The sequence below is a fragment of the Cyclopterus lumpus genome, chromosome 16 (assembly GCF_009769545.1).
Source record: "Cyclopterus lumpus isolate fCycLum1 chromosome 16, fCycLum1.pri, whole genome shotgun sequence".
Taxonomy (NCBI): Eukaryota; Metazoa; Chordata; class Actinopteri; order Perciformes; family Cyclopteridae; genus Cyclopterus; species Cyclopterus lumpus.
Genome location: NC_046981.1, coordinates 5,988,147 through 6,006,516, shown reverse-complemented (window position 1 = coordinate 6,006,516; position 18,370 = coordinate 5,988,147). Strand labels below are relative to the sequence as shown.

Sequence of the window (18,370 nt, the reverse complement as noted above, 5' to 3'; positions counted from 1 at the left end):
CACGGTGGTGCTATTTCATATATGTTGCGACATTTAGACAATTGTTCAGGATAGGATTGGTGCAGATGAATTGTTTCTGAAGAACACTACTGGATTGTTGCTCAAATATTAGAAAATATAGAACAGCAACCTGGCACCTACTATAATATAAATTGCCGTTCTTTCTAGAGGGAGGCATCTAAAATAAATACATCAATTAATAGATTAAATGCCAGCAGAAATATACTACTGGATTTAAGTTAAGGGTATAATTTCTATATTTTTGTCTTTTTGAACAAAGGGACAGAAACATGGGGATGCAGAGTTCCACATGCAATCCTGAAACTCTCGTATGTTCAAGATTGATTACTTGTTAGTTATAATTTCTCAAGAAAAAAGGAAAGATATTTTGATGTTGCTTTTAATGAAATTAGATTAAATTAAATGCACTTGCTGTATTTACTTTATTTTAGTGCTTAGTACGTTTTAAAGTGTGAAACTTATTTACAGTTCATTAATTGAATCCATTTTGAATTACCCAGTAGCTTGACACACATTATATACCCATGGCTTTTTTGTCAAAGTTAAGTCAACAGTATGTTCTCTTTTTGGACTCGGGGCTGTCTTATATTATATGATATGTGATGTTGACTGCCAACATATCTTAAGGAGTGACATGTAGGGTAGGTGTTTTGTCGATAGAGGGCAGTGTGTAACCAAGAACCAAACAAGCTTCACACTGGGTCAACACTTCTATATTTGTCAGGAAACTCTTTGACATAATCCATTCCCCAGCCCCTTGCTATAACCCTAACCTTCTCAACCAAAGGCCTGACCCAAACATGTCGCCTAACTTAACCTAGACCTACACTTTCACACACACTTTCTGTGAAAATTCAAAATTTTTGCAACGCAATCAAATGCAGTTTCTTGCTGTCCTCGCTCTTTCTCCAAATGGAGCACTCCCAAGCTAACAGGACCTTGAGATAAAGTACATTTCAAGAGGAGACAAAAAAAGACTTAAAAAAAACATGCTAAAACCATCCATCCATCCATTTTCAATACCGCTTATCCTCATTAGGGTTGCGGGGGCGCTGGAGCCTATCCCAGCTGACATAGGGCGGTAACCCTAACCCTAAACCATAACAATTATATAATTAAAAGAGAAACTACATAAAATCAAGTCTGAACAAGTGGGTCTTGAGCTACTTTTTAAAGGTGTTCACAGACAGTTCCAAAGTCCAGGTTGAGCTACAACCTCATAGTCTGTTCTTGCCTCGAGTCTGGGGCGAGGAACACAAGGATGAGGTGGAAAAGTCGGTGTATCGACAAAAGCAACAGGTTTAGGCAACATAAGGAAAAGATTGTGGTTCGGGTTAAAATAAGTTTGTTTGCTACGTAAAATAACTACATGGGTACGTAACTGGTGCTGCGTAAGTATGCAACGTAAAAAAAGTGGAAAATAAGTAAATATTAAGACGTTATTTGTGCAAATCGTATTCACGAAACAGCGGTCTGCTGGGTGAAAGTCCTGCGTTTGTTTGAGCCGTCCATCCCGCCTTCCCTTCCCCCATACGAGGACTTCCTCGCTCTTTCTACACGCCAGTTGCTCCGACAGTCTAATACTCAATGTTTTTAAGTGTAAAAAAATCTACCTGACCCTCTCGATGTGCCAATGTTATTATTTTAATGATGTCATCTCAATGCTCCCTCTTTCTCTGCAATATTATAATGGCGCCTGACTTGAGAATTAGCGCCACCTTCTGCTCATCATGGTTAACTAACTATGAATATTTGCACGGAAACCCGCTCATGAATTAGCATTTTCTTTTTACCAGTTGTCAGAACATTCAGTTAAAATCTTCCCTACAATAGGATGGCGACCTGCAGTATGTTAGGACACACACATCATATGACGCATTGCATCACCTCTGCTCGTGTATATCCTTTCAGTTTCAACGTTTGTGGCAAGACAGGAAATTATACATAATTGCTGTTGTTTACTGGTTGTGATAATGGCACCTTCTAAACCCAAAATTGCCCTGCGATTGTCTTAGCCTGACAGCATTTGGAAACCCTCACAGCTCACATTTGTCTGAGCCGTTAGTCAGTATCGACAGATGGAGGAAAGGTGGCATGAAAAAGAAACACACACATTTATATTTCTAAAGGACCCCCTTCCATGCTGTAAAAAGAATGACTGATGGTTAACGGTGTGGTTGACATTACCTGGTTTACTGTTACTCGTTCTAATTGTGAGAGTAAATTGTATATGTATATATGTATATATATATATATATATAAAAATCAGGTTTCTATGGTAAAACAATACTTGTCCTCTATGAATGTATCTCAAAGCTAATGTGCCATATGGAGATCATCCGATCTCTATGAAAGCTGTAGTGGGCCGCCATTTGAAGGGTTGCTGAGTGGGTAATTACTGTGGATTACAAAGAACAATTACAAAGTGAACATTTACATTTTAAAACACACCCTCTCAATTACAGGGACACAAATATAATAAATACAAATCCAAACATATTTTTGTTGGAATAATAATTCTCTCATCCCGGCTGCAGTTTGGACCAATGGTGCAGGGCTGCAATAGGGTGAATGATAACGATAAGGTATTGTATCCACACAGTATTTATTTCTCTATGTTCTTCTTTTAAGAGTCGAGAAAATAAGCTACAATAAGTATGTGTTGAGTAAGACCATAATTATAGAACAATATACCTACACGCACAACAGGAGGCGAGACGGTCCTCCCTTAACCAAATAGGACTGGTTTGCTTAATTAAGGCCAATAGTGTATAAACACTGAAAAACATAACTCAACTATGATGGCCAGGCAACACGCCGATTTGAAAATATGTCAATACATCCAAAAGATTTTTAGATAGTAATCATCTCCATATGATGTCTGCCATGGTCCTCTGTCTTATGAACACTGTTGATTTAGGGTCATGCTGCAGATCTTGAAACACTTTAAACCATTGAAGGTACTCTTCATGACACTGTATATATATTTGTTTAATGTTTTAATATAATGTTTTAATATATAATGTTTAAATATGCAACATTAAAACTGACCTTATATAAAACCACTGCAGTGCTACAGGGAAAATTGGCACAAATAACTGTCATTTAATCCTAAAATAAAACACAACAAAAGGCAACACAGAGAGGAACATTTCAAATGTAATAATCTGATTAATTATACTTTATTTGACAGTACAAAACAAAGTCATACAGTCAGAAACACCACAAGGCACAGCACAGCAGCGCAGGCATACACTTTAATGAACCCTTCAGTGTGTTACATGTACCACACGTGTACAACTATTTGATGACCAGTTCAAAAAATGTTTTATTGTCTCTGATTTAAAAGAAAGAGTTCATAAGAAGAGACTTCATATGGATTTTCCATGCGATTATTATTAAGATCCTTAAGGCTAATATGTATCAACTTCACAGTAACATGGCAATAATCCACACACACACATATATATATATATATATATATATATATATATATATATATATATATATATATGGATTGATGTGTACATATGGTCTTGTTATTCAATATCATACAGTACAATACGATACAAGCCCCTCTACATTACATTTACTTACACAGATATATAACTTAAAATACTTCATATATTACACTACACACTATTCATTTGCAGTTTAATAAAAAGTAGCTTTTTAAACAGTATTGTAACACTTAAGACTCTGTAAACAGTATAATTAAAGCGTTATGCTTTCTGGATTTGGGACAGTGATAGTTTTTAAACCTGAAACTCTGTGGGGATAATAATACACAACTAATGAAATGTGCATTGGCACCAACTTATTAATAACGGCAAGGGAGATTGAGCTGGTACGATAAGGTTAACAATCAAGTGGTCTATTGATTAAAAAAAAGAACATTATTTTCGTCTTTGGTTGATTAAATCAGCAGTGCGGCTGATGATGTTGTTTTGATCAACTTGTCAGTAATTATCTTTTGGAAGTTGTGTGCTTGTTAACTCAAAAGGCTGATTGGACTTTGAGGCAGCTGTTTGAAACTATTTAATTTGAATTATAGACAGGCTTTGTTGTATTTATGTTTTTTAGAATATATCCACCCATGAGATGAATTGACAATAAGCCAACACGACCCAATTGCACTACTGGTCAGAACACAGAAAGAGGAAGTGACTCTTACTTTTAGACAATCAATACTATTGATTTGTAACCGATGAGTCCTTTTTGTTTATGAAGAAATGAGAATCAGTCAGTGAGAAAGCTCAGGTAATGTTAATTCTGTTTTTAGGTTATGTTATTTTGGTCTATTGATGTAGCAATTGGTATTTCCTGTCCATTGTTTTGATGAAAACAATGTAGGAATTACGTTTATTATAACAGTCTTTAATAAGAGAAAATACAGAAATAAATACAATAAACAAGACATGGACTGGGATTCAGTGAAACCTGTGCCTGTAGCATTTCTTTTATTAATTGTATGTTTATTGTTTTGTGTGACAAATGACAAATTGAATAAACATGTAATTAAAAATAATTCAGATACTGCTTGATAATAATTGACTAAACTAATCACAATGATCTTTAAAAACAAGGATATTTCCAGAAACAATCTAATAAACACTTTCTCTTATATCTTGTCTGAAAGAAGAAGAACACATTGCAATTCCATTGAGGAAAACGTTTGTATTATGTAAGAAGCAGTCTGAGCACCACGTTACGTGTTCGACTGAATCCCATTCACTGGTGGTCAATGCACAGTTCCACACATCCACTTTTTAAATGAAAGCACACGACAATGTCTACAGTTTCTTTCTTTCTGCTCCCACCATCGTGATCGATTTAAATGCCTAATTCTTAAAACCTTTGCTATGCATTCATTCACCTAACCAATGTACATTTTCTCTCTCTCTCTCTCTGTCTCTCTCTCTCTCTCTCTCTCTGTCCCTGTGTGTACTTTTCAGACGACCAACCAGTGAGGCAGCTGTGGGAAAAAAATATATGAAATATGCCCATGAAATAAAAACCCTGCATTGTTCTACTACTTCTTTGAAATGGGCTAAACAGCTTTAATATCATTAATATAAATATTGATCAAAAGAAAAAATGCAGACATGTGTGGTTTCAGCCAACAACAGCAATAAACAATTCGGAGGGTACGATAAAAACTTAATTCATCACTTACTGTGAACTGCCGAACCTCCCCGTTGTCTACCAAATGGTGCTCCGTCTCCGGGGTGATGGCATAAGCCAGTCTCTGTTGGGAAAAGGAGAGGAGAAATTGATTGTTTTAAAAGTTAGACATTTTAGAAGAACACTTGCTCTTTAATGAAACGTCTCTGGCTAGACAAATCCTACTAAATCTTCACTCATTTTTCCCCTTAGTCCATTTCTGGAGGAGTCCTAGTTCCGACTTACATCGCAAAACTTCCCAGGCAGTATGCAGAGTTTGTAGATGGCGTAGAGAGGCACCATGGACATTGAGGAAATGGCCAGACACCACCCCACCATGTTAGCCCACGGGGGGAACGAGTAGGAGCCGTAACTCGGAGGGTTGAACGTGGCGAAGCTCACCACCACCATGAACTGTGGAAGAAAGGGATTGAAATGCAAAAGACTAAAGGAATTATTAGATCAAAAGATGTGCTGTTCATGGGGGGTGGGAGGGTTGTCTGTTTGATCTTGGCAAACCGTAATCACTGGACTGATGGATTGTTAGAAATAGTGTATAGTGATAGAAAAAAAATACTTTATTCATCAGTCTATGAAATAAATAGAATGGAATAGTTTCTAGTCAGTCAGTACAAGGGAGACTGGAGTCATGGGGGAAATAATGGTGATATCTTTGAGCCGTCACTTTGTACGTGTTGCCAAAAGCATGGACTGGTGAGGTTGAAACCACAGTCTCGATACCACAGCGCTGCTCTCTGTGCTCAGACTCACCAGGAGGAAGCAGGGGCTGACAAACTTCCAACACAGCCTCCAGTACAAGCCCGGTCGCTGGCCAATCATCTCTTCAATGTCATCACTGAATCGGTCCACTCCTGAAATACATGGAAATACTTTGATGTGATCGAATAAGACGTATTGAAAATATAGTAAAGTCACGGAGCCATTTGTAATACGCTACTGGAACATCTTTACCTCATCACGACTTTCTTTTTCTCCTAAACGTGGCTGTACATTCTATTTTTTCCTTCCTGCCTGGAAGGCATCTCTCACTGAAGAGGAATATGTCCAGACTGATGACCGTGTATACAGCACAGCGTAATGTATTTATGTGGTGATAGCAGAACGAAAGACCACAGTAGCCCGGGGGGGTGGTGGGGGTCAAGGGTTCCTCTCAGCAGTTATGAAGATGGGGGAAAAAAAAAGACCCGCTAATGCCTTAGGCTTGATTTATCTGGCTTGCCAAGGTCAGGACCCACCAAAGTGCTGACCCCACCGCCTGGGGCCTGGTTAGTATTTAGCCCTTTTATGGATACCTCCACAGTCCAGGTTCAGTAGACATGAGACAAGAAACTCAATACGGAAGTTCAGGTAAACCATTTCCCCTGACCTTTAGGTTGTTTATATAATATTTTGTGCCTGCTGGAGTGCCCTTATGTGGTTGAGTTTGTGCACACAACAAAAGTAAGTTGTTCATCTTTTCAGCTGGTGGTGTTGTCGAGGAAATTGCATGTGAAGCTGAGTGTCCACCATAAAGAAGGCGGTCTTTAGCTAATAATTTACACATAAAACAGGAAGAAACCCAAAATGTCGGACTCATTCAGCAAATACAGGTTTGAATTCTGAGGCCGTAACAGAGGCTATTTATTATTAGACAACTTATCCATATGTATTATGTGTTTTGCTGATATAGAGTGCCTGATATAATAATGATAATAATCACCCCGAGAGAAATTCACCCCAGAAAACTCTCATCTCATGCAGATATAAACAGTAATTTGGGAAGATGTTGTGTGTTGGATGACACATATTAAAACATATAGCATTGATTACGAACAGAATTTAGACATCTGGAGAGAAATTGAGTTTGAGGTCACCCCCACTTGCCACCCTGCACAATCTACAACCTAGCTATTAGACAGCTGACTCCCATGACAAATGGGAATTGCCTGTTCCCCAGCTGCAATTTTCTTGATGTGGTGCATTGGCAGAGTTCAAAACGCCGGCCATTTAAGCTCACTGAGCTCTTATGAGCAGCACGGTTACAGTACATCCTTGTACTTTAACAACACATACACAGAGACTGAAGAGGCCACGACCGTAAGTGGGAATAGACTTTGTAGCTTCGGTATCCTTTTTCGTCTAATAGAACTATGGGGCATTGCGCACAGCACACCTAGAACAAGTGGTTTCTTATCAAGCCCTTAATATAGCATCAGCTTTGGTGGGCATGAAAACATAATTTGTCTGTTTTTCATTCCTCTTTCCCTACCGTCCATTCTCTCTCACCATAAAACCATGCAATGCCGATGGCTTCAATAAGCACTCCAAAGAGAATCGATGTTCCTGCTGCAAAGTGGTCCAGCAGAGTGAACACGTACATCCCACCCTGGTGAAACAGGAAACATGTAAGGAATGGGAATGTATAACGGTGGTGTTAAACAGAAATAAAGCTTCATCGTATGTCACAGGAAGAAACCTCTGAGGATTCAGTTCATTGCGTTTGCAGATACTTGTCGTCATTTGGTTTTGTAGGACAGTGTTACGACTAGAACTTGATGAAATGATCAAATGTGTGTATGGTACTTACATTTGTGACACAGAAGAGGGATATGAGAAAGGTGGAAACCACAATGAAGAGGGTGAACAGCTCTCTGTGCTTGTGGAGGCATTTAAACTCATCAAGCAGACCTGTGATCACCGATTCCATCCCACCCATCTACAACAGAAGACACTGAAGAGTTAGACTAAAACACAAAGTCAGCGAGTCACTATGGATGTACCACTCTGTTATTGCTGCAATAATTTTTTTCATTTTTCAGTAAACACTGCAGTGCATGAGTCACAATACTCGTAAATACCAGAGCTGTTGCAGCAACATCCCAACCTGTCTGACACAATTTATCACAAACTAGAAATGTGCAATCCATAGAGCTCTTCGCCAGGTGTGTCCCCCCCTCCCCCCTCACTCAGTTGTTCCCCTGGCTCGCTTACAGTTAAGATGGCGGTGAAGATAACAAAATCTGTGATGTAATCATCTCGTGCGATGCCTAACTTTGGTGGATTCGGGTACGCTATGAATCTGCAGATTCTCCAGTTCAAAATGAGACAAAACCTTTCGAAGTCCAACATGTGGCCTCCGACAGACGAGGTGCGGCTTGTTTGTGTCCTTTTGGGGGGTGCCGGGTGCATACTCACGGCACTGTCGATGCCCAGGGTCAACAGCATGATGAAGAAGATAACCGCCCACACGGATGAGCCAGGTAATGTTGCAATGGCTTCTGGGTAAATGACAAACACCAAACCAGCACCTGCAGAACAACAAATTCAAGCAAGGAAAGTAGAAAACAGCACAAAACACAAACAAACAAAATACGCGTTTGGAGCATTGTACTTTGAAGCAGACATTAACGATTTGATAGCTAAGACGCAAAAATGCGTATGACAAAGAGTATGCCAAATAATACCATACCGTCTCTGGCAACTTTATCCAGTGCTACGTTGTGCTTGTGGGACATGTACCCAAGGAAGGAGAAGACCACAAAGCCGGAGAAGAAACTAGTTAAGGAGTTGATGGAGCTGGTGATGATGGCGTCCCTGGATCAATACAATCAAATGAGATGAAATAAAACAACAACAACAACAACAGGACAGAATGAGAATGTAAAACAGAATCATCAGTCAATATAAACATAATTGACCAGTCAGTCAATTGAATAGTCTGTCATTGGTGGGTTATGGTCCATAAAGGCTTTTAAATGACAACGATGTTAGCTTGCTAACGCTGTAGATAGATTTGTTGGATTAGTCAGCTGGTCAATAATTTTCCTATTATGTGACAGACAAGTAGTCTGCCTGCCTTCTGCTGGGAGTTTAACCTCCTTCAATTGCAACAATAATTTGGTAACATGAACAAATGAATGAATGAGTTGATCAGTGCAATAAGGACTTGAGGAAGGTATCAAAGGGAAGTCAGCAGACTAAATGTACACATGCAGTTACGTTGTCCGACAGAAAGTGTGCCATTTTCCGAATTTTGGACGCGATATTATTCTCGGTGATTTTGCGTTATGCTCACGGAGGAATCCTCAAGGCGGACCGTGTCACCGTGTGTCAGTTATCGGAAACGTTGAAAAAAGCAGATAAAAGGCTCCTGTGGGATGCTGATGATTTTTCAAAGAGTGCAACAGTTCTGATTGGTGCTCGGGCTGTCTGTGGCACAGCATGGTGTCAAAGACATAGCGGGTTTCAAGGAGCTTCAAAGGTTATTGTAATTCACCTGCTTATGTTGTGTGCGTGTCTTTGTGTGTGTGTGTGTGTGTGTGTGTGTGTGTGTGTATTTAAGCAACTCCCAGTCCTCTTCCTGTCTCTGTGAATCCCCTCCTCCTTCTCCTTCTCCGTCTGTACCTGTAACAGTTGTTGCTGAATTTGTTGTAGCTGGAAAAGGCAATTAGCACACCAAACCCCACTCCCAGAGAGAAGCAGATCTGTGTCGCTGCCTCAATCCAGACCTGGGGAGCGACAGAACAAGGACACTTGTGTGAAGCGGCGAACAAAAGGCACAGGAGAGGGAAAAAAGCCATTATTAGGGATAATTGCAGGAAACTCATTCAACGGCAGTAGATGAAAGACGCTCGTGAATACGGGGGGTAATTTTGCAAATTACTGCTCCATGAATCTATCTAATCTAATTCTCCAATTGCTGCCATGCATCTCTGCGTCTCTCTTCTTGCTTTCTCTCTCAGTCTCTACAACAGAGTCCTTTAGTCCTGTATACATACTCATTGAGCTCCTTAGTGCCATGATAGCATCTTTTCGTAGACGAGGAACATATTAGAAACAGGGAACACAATAAATTGTATCACTTTTTTTTATGCATTGAGGGAATGCCTCTCTAACAGTACTTAACATTGTAAACCAATGTTGCAATGATACATCGATGGCAAACCCGCTCTCTGGAGCGAGAGGCCCCCCCCCCCCTTTTAAAATTGTTATCCTATTTTGCATGTAATAGTGAAACACCTCTCATTGTTGCTGGCAAAGCTTTGAACACAGAACGTTATCAGTAAACAAAAAAGAGAGTTTTTAATTGTGTGTAATTGTAAAAAACTGTGAATTCAGAAATTAACTTACATTGTGAACACAGATTTGGAACTGTTAGTAATAAATAATAAAGTTATGCTCGCATTAGATTGATGTTGTTACTTGTTTTGTTGTGATGTGCAATAAAGCCATTTTTAAATGAGCAACTTAGGATGATATAGAGGACAGATAATGTTAGTATTTCGAGAGCAACCCTACTTTTAAAAAATGTTCTTTACATATTGTTTGAAGTACTATTGTTGGATAGAGGAACTGACGCTCACGCACAGTCACCTTCACATACCTTCTTGTCCTCTCATCGAGCACCCCCACCACGCTCATCTCCCTCTTGTCCAAACTCACCTTGGCATCACAGAGTCTCTTGAAGTCCACAGAGAGGTAGGCCTTAATGCCATCGATGGCTCCGGGCAGGGTGACTCCGCGGAGCAGCAGCACAGTCAAGACCAAATAGGGCATTGTGGCTGTGATCCACACAACCTGAAAGGGTTGCATGAGGCACACAAACACACACACACACACACACACACACACACACAAACACACACACAGACACACAGAGAATACTGTCAGGCTAGCTGCTTGCGGAGGACTTGGATGATGAGCAATGAGTGCATGGGCAGAATACACAGGTAGACAGGTGGCAGGTAGCCCACCCAATGATATTACAGTCCTACAACAGCCATAGATACCAGATAAAAAAAAGACAAATGGTCCGCTCATTAGCATTATATTCGATGATTGCTATCAAAATGTAACAAAAAACGTTTTTTAAGGAGATTACCAACACTGCGGTCTATTGAGGTATCCATAATCAGAGTATTACCAACAATAGATGTTGTTTGAACAAACAGACAAAAGTAGCAGCATGGGAGCAAAGAAATGTAGGCTGCTGTTGTGGATGGGGGCCGCGGCACCTATTTTAGTCACCAAAAAGAAAGGCATACTTTAACAAAACGTGAGTTTAAGTGTACTATAAATTAAGAATATTATCCGAACGGGAGCTAAACTGAAACTTATCTATATTTAAATAATTTAGATTCCTTTCGAAAAGGGCCGACGAAGAAAAGTGGTGATAAATATACTGTTGGCTCCACTTACACGGATATTAAGCTTTTTAATAACTGAGCCTTTCTTTTTGGTGGCTAAAATATGTTTAACTGCTGCACTTATGTGTCACTGCTGCTGTCTGCTAATCCAAACTGCGGGCGTGCCACCCGCCATCTACTGGAGGTATTACACTGACTATCCCATAAAAGTGATTCCATAGCTTGAGTCACTAAAATATGTTTGGATATAATAGTACTTTTATGGTTTTCACATACAGAGAAACATGGCGACTGTATCGTTTCCCACCTTGCCAGAGGTCTTGACACCCTTCCAGAGACTGAAGTAGAGCAGAACCATCACTACAGCTAGACAGGAAGTCAACTGCCAACGTGGACGGCCCAGATCATTGATACCATTACTGTCCTGGATGTGGAGAACCCCTCGTCTAAGGAAAGAGAGTAATCTGGTAAGATGACCACTCATGAGTCCCTATTTACTGTTGCCAGAGTTTCTGTGATATATACGGCCCACTAGTTGCTATACAGTACTATGCATACATTAAATGGGACATACGTTGTCATTGAGGTAATTGAGTACAGTACGCACCAGAGTTCAGGGTTTTTATTTTTTAGGCAAAGGGATGACGGATATCGCCCTGGAAGTTATTGAATATATCATTTAAATGTTAGAAAAATGTGATTTAACCTGAAGACCACATTTGGAGACAAGTCAAAAACAACATTATCATTCACAACATCAGTTGAATGAAATTGGCTTAACAATCTAAGCCTCTAAGGCTCTCTACCTGGGGGTTCATTGGTGACGAGAGACATGTAAGACCCTTGGCCAGATGCATGCAACATGAAGTCTCGGTGCATCTGTTGCTCAAACATTTTGGATTTTAGGTCTCAAAGATCATCAGAAACTTATCTGCCAAGACAGAAAAAAACTGCAATGGCAGTAATTTCTATAAAGTTAAATGTGTCACCTGAAAGGTGGAACATTGCTGAGGCCTTGATGCAGATCATTTCAGAGACAGCAGATGAAAGTGAATAAGATCAGCCAATGTTCAACCGATGTGGTCAAATTGTCTGCAGGTGGTTCTGTGTAAATAGCACACTGCCATTTCAACGAGCATGGATCAAATGACACAAGCGTCACAACAGAACAACCCCTCACTTGTAATGGGCACACCTGTTCGGCTTCACAACGTGGGAGGCTGCATAAGCTAAATGCATCCAAACTCTGGATCCGTCTTTGAGGAAAACATACCATTTTTCCTCAAGTATTCATAACCAGATATTCTAAAACATTGACTAAATATAAGCCTATTCAGTTTTATTTCGCTCTATTACTGCATGGCATCAACCATTTTAGCTGCAGCCAGCAGCTCTATAGTGAGCTGTGTCAGTTAAAAATGTCCCCTCCCTTTGGTGGCCACAGTTTTTCGGCCCTATGAGGCTGAAATTTGCCACGGAGGTCAACTATTTGTGAGAATGCATGAACCCATGAATGCATAAATGTACGTGATCGCAGATATTGCGAAATTGTGCTTTCCTGTGCACATCCTGCTGTGGAAATATAAAGCCTATAGCTTTACACTAATGTTTTAGTAGCTGGATGCATATACATAAAGTACATATGTTTGCCTTAGATTGCACAAGTTTTGCAGTTTTTCATATTGCTAAAGGTCAAAAGACCTCCAGATAAAACTGAAAACTAGTTTCAAGAGTAGGTGGGTCTCCAAACTGACTTTTTTCTTGAATAAGAACAAACCATATCAAACAAATATGAAGAAATACATATTATAGCCTGAGGTCAGGCCAACTTACTCAAAGTACTCCTGAGCAGGAGTAGCCTTGTAAATGTCTCCGACGGAGCTGTTGTCAGCCCAGTCGGAGCAGTTCGGACTGTTCCAACTGTTGTTGCAGTGGACCCACGGCAGCTCGCTGGTGAACGAGGAGAAGAGGTAGAACAGCGCCCAGGAGATGATGACGTTATAGTAGAACCCCACGTAGAGGGAAATGAGGATCACTGTAAAGCCTACACCTGTCAGGGGCACACAGATGAATCATATTTATAGACATCAAAGACAGAGCTGCATTGATAGAAAGAGGGGGGCGGAATTGGCTGTGCTAACTACCTGAATTAGCAGCATTGAAAGGAGCCCCTAAGTGGAATCCAACGACCCATACACTACTGCCACGGCTGTAAAGATCTCCATTACATAACTAGTTACTTTTTTGGATCAGTTTAATCTAGTTTATTTGCTGTGGATATCAGGGTAGCGTTATGATTGTAACATAAATGTATGCGCACGCACCAGATGCACTGTGTTTGTTGTTTCGTAATGCTAATTTATGACACTTGTCCACAGGACTTTTAATTATATATGTTTTAATGTGATGTTATGGTCATGCCTGTAGAGCAGTTGAGATTTTACATTACTTGATGATAAAATGTTAGTTTAAAAAACTTTGCAGTTGGATACTTACGTGTAAATAACTATTCCAAAATCATCCAATAGTTCACCATCCCAAAAATATATAATTTTAGAAAAGTTCAAAGTTAATGTGGGCCCACATTAACTTGTGAACCTTTAGGGGGGTCCAACACTCACAGTAGGTTGGGAATCACTGGACTAACCTTACTGCATATGAAGTAGTTATATAGCTCGACCTTGACCAGCTACCACATACATGAGAGGTACACACAAAGTATGCCTTGTTCTCATGAATGCTTATCAGGAAATTGTTTATCGTCTTGCTCAAGGAACCAAATCTTTGACTTTTCTTGGATGTCGACCACCTTTTCACACTTTCGTGCAACACATCCTGTAGGCTTGTATCCTGCAGCATACAGTGAGTAATGGAAGTGGTAATCTTAACAGGTATGTTAATGAATCTCACTTTGCTGTAATTGTTTACCGCTAATGTGGCCACAGACACCCAGTCCATAAATCATACAAACACAAAGGCTTTCATCAGTGTGTCATAGGTTAACTCAACCGTAGATGGTGACTTTTAAACTGCACGAATGTTTAAAAATCTAATCAAGTTATAACTTTAAGGTCATGAAGAGCCATTATGAATCAGTGGAAGGTTGAAATGTAGGCGTAGCTGTACTGAACAGGGACTAGACCCTGACGGATTACACCACGAAGCTCAGTATGAAAACACACACACACCAGCCTATGAAACACATGCCTGCGGTCTCACGATCAACACATCTACCTTTTTATGTCAATGCCTTAACTAGCACCACGTCTACCCTTTTTATACATTATGAAACAATGTCCTCTTTTGCCAAGTGGCATGACCACAAGTGTGCCTTATTGATTCCTTTTGTAATGTGGATGTGATATTTGTCCGGGGGAGCGCTGCCTCTTATTAGCGCCGCATGAGGCCGTGCCATCTCTCCGTCTCCCTCTCTCTGTCTGTCGGCCTCTCTCGGTCATTTTCTTCAAATGCATTGATCCTTGAGAGGAAACCAGTTCGTTGATCAGAATAATTACTGTCAATATGGGCATGCGTATGTGTGTATTTGAATAATTACTGTTATCCCCCTGCTGAGAGACAGAGAGAGATTGAAGCGTGTGATTAGAACGTCAACCTACTCAGTGTGGTCCCTGACAGACGGCACATGTTCACACACACACACACACACACACACACACACACACACACACACACACACCATAAAGGAGCACATACAGTACACGTTGTCCCATTGTACTGTGAAGCAGCAGCTGGTCTGCTGTAACAATGGCATTTAAGGCTGTATTTTTTTGTTGCATCTTTAGATTCATATAGAGATGTTAAATATGGATTTAATTGAAACTATAATTTGACCAGAGCAGGATATACAATGTAGAGAGAGGGATGGATGAATACACACAGGTCTCAGTTTGTAGACGGTGTGTATAGAGAATACAAAGTTGAACCAAGCAAAGTGTGTTGTTATATTTTCCAACCGATGACTTTGCTCAGAAACATATGAATTGGCCTTAATGTCCGTTCCTCCATTAGTGCACGTTTGGGTGGCATTCTCCTGAACTGCGCTTTTTGCTTATCGATGTGTTAAAAAGTACCCCTGGAGAGTGTTCACCGGCACTATTTGACAGAATGATCGGGACAAGAGTCTAAAAGCCCAATTTTCCATTTGCCTTCCAACTGAGTGCCAACAGAAGCTGATGTTCTGCTGAGGATAAACATTGCCTGTCTCAACAAGCAGACAAAAGGGACTGGCATGTGGATCGGACACGCAGACAGGAGGACATGCAGATATTAAAGGTCCATTATCAGACAGTCATGTTCATACCATGACAGACCGATTTAAAATGCACGTGAAGAAGGCATGTGAATTTGCTCGTGTCTTTCTATCTAAATATGTGTCCGATGACCAATTCCTACCTTTAAATATGGGACAGATCTTCCAGACGCCTGCTGCCCCCTCCCTGTTATACTGTCCCAGAGCCAGCTCCATGTAGAAGAGAGGCATGCCTGCTATCACCATGAAGAACAGGTATGGCACCAGGAACGCACCTGCACACACACACACACACACACAGACAGGTGGGTCACAGAGTGGGGAATATGACGATTAATAACACTCTTAAAAAGCCCCTCGGTGGCTCAGGGGTTAAAGTGCCGACTATCAACCACACAGTCTCTCTCGCTCTCTAATCATCATCTATCAAATAAAAGCATAAAATGCCACAAATAATAATAAAAATATAACCATACTGGGGTTGATTTAATCAAATTAAACTCAATATTATTTTCCACAAAATAAGGTGTGACAGCATGCCAGATTTGGGAGACACACAGTCAGCCTCGACGATGGCTACGGCATTATTTATAGATCCTAAACATAATGAGAGCTCTATGTTAAACAGCCATAATTAGTGCCACTGATTGTTAGAGCTAATCTATTCAGAGCAGCTGTGGTGGTTTTCCCCCTATTTTGATCTCGGGAAAGGGGAGAAGAAGAAAAAAATCCCAAACAACAACAACAAGGAGCACAAGGAGCACAAGGAACACACACACACACACACACACACACACACACACACACACATGGGCCAACATCAGCTTCCTCCCCTTACCCCTCTAATCCATCTCACCTCCTCCATTCTTATAGCAGAGGTAAGGAAATCTCCAGACGTTGGCGAGGTCTACGGCGAATCCGATCACAGATAGGAGGAAGTCGATTTTCTTCCCCCAGGTCTCCCTCTCCTCCTCCCCACTGGAGTTCTTCTGTTTAGGAGTCGGAGCCACGATGGTGCTCGAGGTGATCTGAACCCCATTCTTCTCCTTCACCAGGATCAGCTCCACCTAAAGGGGGTAGAGGTCAAGGAGTTAAAAATCAATCCAATTTAAGTAATTTAAAGTATTTCTTTAGTCCCCAAAGTATCGCCTTCATGTTATTATTCTCTCAATTCCCACAGACAAGTGGCTATGACCTTCACTTCATCAATTCTTCATGCATCAGCCAAGGCGTTACATCTCCTCTGAGTAAGTTCATTGTAAATGTACAAATTCTACTCAAGACGTCATTTTTTTTAAGCCTCGAGAAAACGAAAACGTCTTTTCTTGCAATTACGGTTCTCTCCCCCCCACCCAACGCCATTTCAGGGCTGCAGAAATGAAGTGAGAGAGACCAAATCAGTGAGAAATTAAACCACAATTAAGAAGCTTGCCCCATACTGTGGATTAATTTACTTAATCAGACTGAATTGCGTGCCATGAATCCACTACTTGTGTCAGATACGCACTAACCTCTTTGGGGCCCATGGTGTTGGAGGTGGGCTTCTCCGGGGCTACAACCGAGGACATCAGGCCGACAGGGACTCTCTCTGAGGGGGGGTGGGGGGGGGGGGGCTCAGCCTCCGATGGGGAAAGGCTGGTGGTTGTGGAGCAGGACGAAGGAGTCTTGAGGAAAAAAAGCACAAGGAGGAACATAATTAATCCCTTTTTGGGGAAATTGGTTTATAATTGCACATGTAATCAGACTTAATCAGGTTTAACACAACATAAAGAAAGAAATTCAGGGATAAAAACACAGCAGACAATATGGGAGATAAACACATAAATAGTAAGGATATGTCATTAAACCTGTTAAATCAATTAATGATGTCAACATTTAGAATTGTTACCTGAATTTATACAGACGGAGCAAGAGGAGAGTGGAGAAAAGCCGAGAGTGGTATCGAGTCTGAGGGCGTGGGGCCGTCGCAGCTTATTTAATTTCACACTTGTTGATCGCCATTTTGCTCAGATTTGGCCCAGCGTCTACGAACCCTGTTCACGTCGACATGTTGCCCAGCTAATTTTGTTCAGATTTCCCTTTTAAAATGTTCAGTAAAATATGAAAACAAATTAAAAGAAAAAATACCAGCATTATAGCCTTTAGGTAAATATAAGAAATTGAATATGAATGAAATTATATTTTACATTTTGTACAATAATGTGGAATTTGTCATGTTGAAGTCTAAAACTGGTTGAAAATGCAATATATCCATCATTTTCAAGATTCAAATTGTATAATTAAACCTTTGTTATTCCACTTGCATTTCTATGTTGCCAAATTCTATAATTTATTCTGTAAATGTCCTGTCACCACGAGACAACAGATAACATAACTGGTTATAGACAAATGCTGTAATGAATAAAAAAATGAAAATAACACAATCATTTTCACGACGCAATAAAGAAACATTTTTCAAGGAAACAACAAAACACTCACCTTTGAAATATGACAGGCAAAAAGCTCCTTTGGTTGTCAGTTTGAACAATTTAATTCCAGTTGTGCTGATGTTCTTCAGGGTGCTGCAAACTGATGCCGACCATATTTACGTATAGACAGCCCTTGATATTGTAGACTCAAAACCCAGATTGGGAGCATAAATGTTTATAGAAACTGAAAGAATATACCAAATTTAAATTAAGAAAAAAAAAAAAGACAGTGAGAGATAAAGTCACAACAGGACAGGAGACGAGGATCAAGACGGGAAAAGTCGACTGGTAATCTGTGTGGA

The 18,370-nt window shown here is 40.3% G+C and overlaps 1 protein-coding gene across 1 annotated transcript; it reads right to left on the bottom strand.

Moving 5' to 3' along the window:
* Window positions 1–4,972: 4,972 nt before the first annotated feature.
* slc6a3 (solute carrier family 6 member 3) lies at window positions 4,973–17,733 on the bottom strand. Its single transcript, XM_034554301.1, has 16 exons — window positions 17,728–17,733; window positions 17,112–17,264; window positions 16,457–16,667; window positions 15,744–15,875; window positions 13,164–13,380; window positions 11,638–11,776; window positions 10,627–10,761; window positions 9,589–9,692; window positions 8,654–8,778; window positions 8,380–8,492; window positions 7,772–7,900; window positions 7,471–7,570; window positions 5,956–6,056; window positions 5,431–5,598; window positions 5,198–5,269; window positions 4,973–4,996 (listed from the first exon to the last, which is right to left on the bottom strand). The coding sequence occupies exons 1-16, from the start codon at window positions 17,731–17,733 to the stop codon at window positions 4,973–4,975; spliced, it is 1,929 nt and encodes a 642-aa protein (XP_034410192.1).
* Window positions 17,734–18,370: the final 637 nt, after the last annotated feature.

What these genes read in the sequence shown, in the direction of transcription:
- slc6a3 (XM_034554301.1), bottom strand. An exon ending in TTCAGCAACAACTGTTACAG is followed by an intron (nt 8,779 to 9,588) that starts GTACAGACGGAG and finishes GTATTGATCCAG; the next exon opens with GGACGCCATCATCACCAGCT. An exon ending in TCAGCCCCTGCTTCCTCCTG is followed by an intron (nt 5,599 to 5,955) that starts GTGAGTCTGAGC and finishes TTTCTTCCACAG; the next exon opens with TTCATGGTGGTGGTGAGCTT.